This window comes from Anser anser (genome assembly GCF_964211835.1).
Source record: "Anser anser genome assembly, chromosome: 4".
NCBI lineage: Eukaryota > Metazoa > Chordata > Aves > Anseriformes > Anatidae > Anser > Anser anser.
In genome coordinates, this window is record NC_139724.1 from 50,129,413 (window position 1) to 50,136,499 (window position 7,087).

The following is a 7,087-nucleotide window of genomic DNA, read 5'->3' on the forward strand; positions in this document are numbered from 1 at the left end:
CATATATACTTTACTCCTCAATTTTAATTAAGGTCTTCAGTAAACCTCTTCATGGCTTGCATGATATACGTATATACCTTACATCTCCCCACAAAAATAAGCAACACACACCAGATTATCATAAAAATCATCAGCTTTTAATTTTAGAATTAGAAAAATGTGCAATTTTACCGTGGCTTTATTAAAATGTAAATTGCTCACTCCCTCATTGAAAACATTTCCAGTCTGTAAAAAATACTTTAGAAGACACATTTTAAAAAACAAATGGCACAAATGCTTTCCGATGCTTTGGGTAGGAGGTGAATTTTTTCTGGTAGAACTCGTGACACAAAACAGCAGCCAGCGCCTGGTTGAAAAGAACGTACGTGACTACAAACCACCAGGTCACATTGTCAAGTCCAAGTGTGATGGCCATAGACACATATATGAGGAGTTCTGCAAAATAATGAGGGCAAGAAACTCTTTCGAACCAGTCTCCAAAAGGTATACTGTGGCTCAGACTTACGACCTTTCCTGCAAGCAAACGGAAAGAAGTAAGTTAAGAACAATATCCATTAAACAATTTTTTCTACTCACAATTACAGAACAACACGCTCATTAAAATTATCATCATGCAGCTCCATCTGATCTCTCAGCTTTGTACTTCTCAATGAAATAAGGTATCACCTCTGGTTGTTTGCATAAATACAGTGTAAAGAAGCCTGTTTTTAACCCCCATGGAAACAGAAGTGACATCTCAGAGGAGTGACACAAGTCCTAAGCGTGGCTGTTTGTCTGTCTTTAGGATAGCATAAGCCAGACCTTCGAATTAAGCTCTGAACATTCAAGCTGCCCGATCTCTTCTCCAAACAGCTTCACTTAACCTAGTGAAAGTCTTACAAAGGCTCCCACACTACAGTTACTAAAAAATACTGTTTTTAAGGTGTTAGAAGCTACAGAAGCCTATCGGAACAACCAGGAAAAAAGTAGGGAAGTAAATGGCTCAGAGAAATGAAACACCTTACCTGATTTACTTTTTCTAAGATTAGCTAGAATCACAAGACATCTGTGCTGGTGAAGAGAGGCCCAAACGTACACCACAATTCCTAAGACGTGATACCAGCAGATCTGCACGGAACTTTCTTTTCCTAAATGAAATATGCTTCATTAATAAAAAGCCAGTAAATACCTTCCCAAGCACTGTCCCAAAACACTGCACGCCTATTTTGTACGTTATTGTCTTACAAAACTCTAGTAGTGAGCCTCTAATCACTTGGAAGATGCTTTTGAGTCCTGTGTGATTTAAGTACTCAGATACTAGTGCCTTTCCTTTAACTGCTCTACACTAAAAATATCAAAGACCTAGTTTTTAATCCAGTAGCTTGAAGTATACTATTACGTATAACTGATATGTAATTTGCAGTCGAAAACCTCAGTATTCAACTTTGTTTATAATTCTTACCATCCTAACAAAAGATGTTGTCATGTCTCAGGTCAACACATAAGTACACTTGTACGTCTTGTTCACAGGGATTGGTATATATAGATACATGCACCTATCCACACACACTGTAAAACACTTAAACCATCAAAAACACTGTATTAAGGATCAGCTCCAATGTACATGTCAATATACCATCTCTGAGAATCTACACGATGAGAAAAGTAGAAAACGTGTGCAGATGAAAAAAGATTTTATCTACTCATAGATGACCTGAAGGTTGTTTTTACAAATAACCGGATTAAACTGGAGCTGATGTGATTGGAAGCGGTTAAAAACTTCACTAAAGTTACATACTTGGTAACAACCACTTTCCATAAATCAGTCATGGAAGAAGCGCTACAGCCACTGGAAGTGTTGCAGCTCATGGTTTATCTGTGCAGAGGAGCAAACAGCAGTTGAGTTGGGAGACTCAGTGGAATGCGTTGGCAGACGTAGGTCATATAATTCAAATTACTGCTGTATTAATGCAGACATTACAGGACCAAGGGAAAGATGAAACTGACTGATGTAAGGCAGAGCAGTGGGGAATTCTCAGTGGAAGGCAAAGGAGTTGGCCAAGACGGTCCCAACTCAGTAGGCCCACCTACTAGGAAAGCCCACAGCAAAAAAGCGAACTCCATTTTGACAACTGGAGTTCTGTAGTGGTATTTGAGAACTGGCACCAATTATTTTCTTTCTTAAAGCAAATGGATCTTAATGGCAAAACCGACCTGTAATGCTCCTGAAAGTATTATCTACCATGAGATGGAACAACAGTGAATTTCAGGGAACAACAGTGGTGGTTAACATAAAAATGAGTAAGCGAGCGAGCGTGAGTCTGTGTGAGTAATACCAGTTGATTATTATGCAACATACTGAAGTGCAGTTACTTTGGACTATGCCAGTAAGTTATTTTTACTTCTCACCAATTAACACGCTTCTCACGCAAGCCCTCTATGAAACCAAGTGAACCGTTTGCCACAACGGAAAGAAAAGGGAGCAAAAAATGCAACTTTGGTAATAACTAAGCAGGTACTTACCATGCCTGACATTAATAGGCACTTGCCATAGCACAGTTGTGCCAAGAACAATGTAGTAACCAAGTCCAAAGCAATACTGCACGATATGAATGACGCCATTGGAAAATACGCTGGTACAGAGGCACTCTGCAAGTCTTCGAAAGCTATGCAGCCAAAGGAGCAGGAGAACCAAGAGTGCAGAGAAGTGTTCGCTATCTGCTTGCAAATGAAAAATAGTGATTTAGGGATAGCTAGGACCAATTTTACCCCTTCAAAAGAGCTGATTTTCCCCTCCCCACAGCAAAATCTTATCCTCTTTTTAAACTAACCTAGCACTGGGAAAAATATTTGCACATCTGAGGCACTGCTGCCCACAGTGATTGCACAAGACTACATCTAGAAGGTAAAAATGGCCCAACTCAAATGAGTGCTGAGAGCTATTATATTTGTAAATTAGAATGATTTCTACCTTAATGACAAAGGGACTTGGTACTCCAGGAATGTCACCTGGAGCCTAGTTTAAGAGCAGCTGATGAAGTAGCACAAAAAGAATACTTATCCAGCAAAGGATGGTAGTGCAGTTTTGTAATATTTATATGGGTGCTTCACAATAGCTGGAATACTTGCCTGTGTTCTGGTTCTGCAAATCTCTGCCAAAAGCACTGTGCAAGCGCTGAATCCATGGTGGGAGTACTGCTCCAAGGAACTTAGCTTGGAAAAGTTTGATCAGCAAAAAGCCATTCCAGAGTACAGAAACTACATAAAAGTGAGTAAACCACCTGTGGGAACAAAAAGCATCTTCATTAAGCTTAATGTTCTCATCATTCCTTAGCTGGACATGTAGCTGCAGGACATGCTTGTCTGATGGTCAATGCATGCCTTTTCGTCTCACCCATCAATTAGCAGAGAACTCAGGACTCAGCTGTACCAAGCAGGCTAAGCCTAGCATGCCTCCCTTAAATGCTGCCTGAAACAACAGGCAGCATATGTCTAACTTAGCTGACCTCAGCAACTGTAGCTACACCAAGAGAAGGTGTAAACCATGCATTGCGAAGACATTCCTCAATGCTTACAAATAATCATGATTTACAGAAATTTTCTTCATAATTTATACCACTGAAAGCACATCTGAAATGATTTTCTGGGCATTTCCATGCTGTTGCTCAACAGCAATACAGAAGCCAAGTCAGAAGCCAGCAAGTTTCCTTGCACGCTCCAGAACAACTTGACCATCGCAGCTGGTGAGCTTTTAACAATCTCAACTATTCTGGGGATGTGTCTGACCTACAGAGCAATCCAGCACTACAGTAACTACGTGTCAACCCTCAAGGAGAGAGGAATGTTATGCGTTTGCCAAACCAACCTGAAATGAATCAGAACATTTGACAAGATGGAATAGCAAAGTTTTAAAAAGTCTGGGCTAGTGAAAATACAATGCTTGTTTGGAAATAAGATGCAGATGAGTGGAAATAGAAAATGTCTCGAGTTATTTTCAGGATCTTCTGTCCTCATTCAGCCAGCAGGGTTACAGGTTCAATACTGCAGTAACAGAATCGCTTTGTAGATGTTGAGAGCCTGAGACCAATTCACCGAAAAAGCCACATTCTTCAGATAGCATCTTCCCTAAGAAGAGGTGGTTAGAAACTTGTTGAAGAAAGGTCAACTCAAATGAGACCCTACCTCAAGAATACCATACTTTGCAATACACTGCACCTAAACCAAAGCTTTTATGAACCCTTCTGGATACCGCACAGCCTAAATGCATCTGTGGGAATTTTCTGGGACCAGAAGCTTGATAACCAAGATATGACAATATAACCCTTCCATGAATAATATGTTGTGTCACAAAACCTTTTTAAATATTTGTTTTGAAAGCTACATATGTAAACTGTGCTAGTGATAACAAAGTTATGTCAGGGATGATCAGGTCTTTGGGTTAAGCAGCACCCCAATCCTGTCCTTCTGGACTTGCAAGCTCCTGTCATGCCTACGTTCAAGTCAAAGGCTAGTTATGGTCAAGAATCTCAGGTGATCAAAGCAATGAGATCCCAGTAACGTATAAAAAGCTTGAGAGGTGGGGATTTTTCCCACATTTCCCTCTCTTATCCTATTAAAAATATCTATTAAGAAGTCTTCACAGGAGAAGTCTTCTCCTTTGTTTGTTTCAGCACCTGTTTCAGGAAAATATGTGTTTGGTTAACACAACAGTTCTTTTGCCTTGTTAGAGACTGTTCATGCAGCACTCAGATACTTATATTAACATGCTATTATCAGTATCCTGTGGTATATTTTATCAAGAAAACCTGAAGGTAGAAGACAACAACAGACTTGATGATCCTTGCGGGTCCCTTCCAACTCTGAATATTCTATGATCAAGAATTGGTTTCAGAAAGCAATCCCACAGTATGTTTGCATATTCACATCTACACTCAGGTGGCCAAACTTCCAGGTCCCTGCTCTAGCCTTGCTGGAAGGTTTGTACAGATACTGCATGGGACTGGGGTTCAAGAGAGTAGGCTTTTATTCCAATTTGGGGCATATGGACCCTGCATGATTAAAATCTCATAGAATCATAGAATATCCCAAGTTGGAAGGGACCCATACGGATCATCAAGTCCAACTCCTGGCACCGCACAGGTCTGCCCAAAAGTTTAGACCATGTGACTAAGTGCACAGTCCAATCTCTTCTTAAATTCAGACAGGCTTGGTGCAGTGACTACTGGGGAGCCTGTTCCAGTGTGCAACCACCCTCTCGGTGAAGAACCTCTTCCTGATGTCCAGCCTAAACTTCCCCTGCCTCAGCTTCACACCGTTCCCACGGGTCCTGTCACTGGTGATAACGGAGAATAGGTCACCTGCCCCTCCACTCCCCCTCACGAGGAAGTTGTAGACTGCAATGAGGTCCCCCCTCAGCCTCCTCTTCTCCAGGCTGAACAGGCCCAGTGACCTCAGCCGCTCCTCCTGTGTCTTCCCCTCTAGGCCCTTCACCATCTTCGTCGCCCTCCTCTGGACACTCTCCAACAGTTTAATGTCCTTGTTGTACTGTGGTGCCCAGAACTGCACACAGTGCTCGAGGTGAGGCCGCACCAGCGCAGAGTAGAGCGGGACAGGCACTTCCCTCGACCGACTAGCAATGCTCTGCTTGATGCACCCCAGGATACGGTTGCCCCTCCTGGCTGCCAGGGCACACTGCTGGCTCAGATTCAACTTGCTGTCAACCACAAACCCCAGATCCCTCTCTGCGGGGCTGCTCTCCAGTCTGTACGTATAGCCAGGACATCTCTATGTTCCTTATCCATAAACAGAGAATAATGATTTCTCAAAAAACTGAGCCTAACTCTGTAAAAATAAGTGTGCTCCTCAGAAGCCATTAAACTGAGGCAGACAGAGAGTAAACATATAATGCATTTTCAGAATCATTCAGTTTACATCTGAGATTTCAGCAAGCCTGATCTGAAGCAGAGTTTTATACATCTTTCCGCTCAAAGTCTTTTCCAAAACAATTGCATGCTAGTACAATGTGCTTCTTTCTGTCTGCTGACTCGTCAACATGTTCTGCTCTGCAGTAAAGGATTTTCAGAGCCTCACAGATCAGCATCCCATGAGAACCTATATACTTAGCCATATCATAGTGCCTGTGGGCAGCTTCCCAGTACGCCTGAAAAGGACATAAACAAACTTAGGCTTCTAATAATATCCTGAGTATTAACACTCCATTTTGCATATGCTATTTTGCGGTTAATTGAAATACGTGTTGCGTAAGGCACACAGCATTCACGCAATAGGAGAAAACACAGCATTTCACTGCGTACTGAACTACTTCCCGAAGCTTGTGCCCTATCTCTCCTGCGACCTGTAACACCCCCCTACACCCGCAGCAGCCTTTCAGCAGCGGCTGCTTTCAGCAGCCCCCACACCGCCCGCAGCCCCGGCACGGCCCCGCCGCCTCCCCGCTCACCTCTTGGGCACCTGGAAGCGGCGCAGCCAGGCGGGGCGCTGCCCGCCGCCGCTCTTGGTCTTCCCGTAGCGGATGAGGTCCTGGAAGAGGCCCGAGGCGGTGCCGCCGCCGCCAGGCCGCCCCGCCTGGGCCCGGTGCAGCAGCAGCGCCGCCAGGAAGGCGGCGGCCAGCAGCGCCCAGGCGGCGCCCAGCCCCGCCGGCATGGCCCCGGCTCCCCGGCCCGCCCCGCTCCGCCCAGCGGCACGGCGCGGCTCGGCCCAGCCCGGCCTGTTTTAGGCGGATATCGCCATTTGTGTCGGTCCGTGACTGAAACGAGGCCTGGGGGAATGCGGGCTGGCCGTGAGGCTGCAGTGTGCCCTGGTGGCCAGCAGGGTCAAGGGCGTGCTGCTTAGCCTGGAAAAGAGAAGACTGAGGGGAGGAGACCTCATCAACGTGTACAAATATCTGAGGGGAGGGTGTCGAGAGGATGGAGCCGGTCTCCTTTCAGTTTTTCCCAGCAACAGGACGAGAGGCAACAGGCACAGACTGAAGCACAGGAGGTTTCAGCTGAATATGAAAAGTATAAATATGAAAAAGTTGCTGTGAGGGTGACAGAGCACTGGCATAGGTTGCCCAGAGAGGTTGTGGAGTCTGCTTCTCTGGAGATAC

The 7,087-nt window shown here is 44.5% G+C and overlaps 1 protein-coding gene across 1 annotated transcript; it reads right to left on the minus strand.

Moving 5' to 3' along the window:
• Positions 1-115: 115 nt before the first annotated feature.
• Positions 116-6,816, minus strand: SRD5A3 (steroid 5 alpha-reductase 3). Its single transcript, XM_083835930.1, has 5 exons — positions 6,440-6,816; positions 3,109-3,260; positions 2,503-2,697; positions 1,005-1,127; positions 116-513 (listed from the first exon to the last, which is right to left on the minus strand). Exons 1-5 carry the CDS (start codon positions 6,640-6,642, stop codon positions 254-256), a joined length of 933 nt encoding a protein of 310 aa, XP_083692056.1. The 5' UTR covers positions 6,643-6,816; the 3' UTR covers positions 116-253.
• Between the last annotated feature and the right edge of the window lie 271 nt (positions 6,817-7,087).

Coding starts and splice junctions, on each gene's coding strand:
- SRD5A3 (XM_083835930.1), bottom strand. CDS start 6,642: ATGCCGGCGGGGCTGGGCGCCGCCTGGGCGCTGCTGGCCGCCGCCTTC. Junction 3,261..6,439: donor CGCTTCCAGGTGCCCAAGAG/GTGAGCGGGGAG, acceptor TTGTTCCCACAG/GTGGTTTACTCACTTTTATG. Junction 2,698..3,108: donor TTTGCAGAACCAGAACACAG/GCAAGTATTCCA, acceptor ATTTGCAAGCAG/ATAGCGAACACTTCTCTGCA.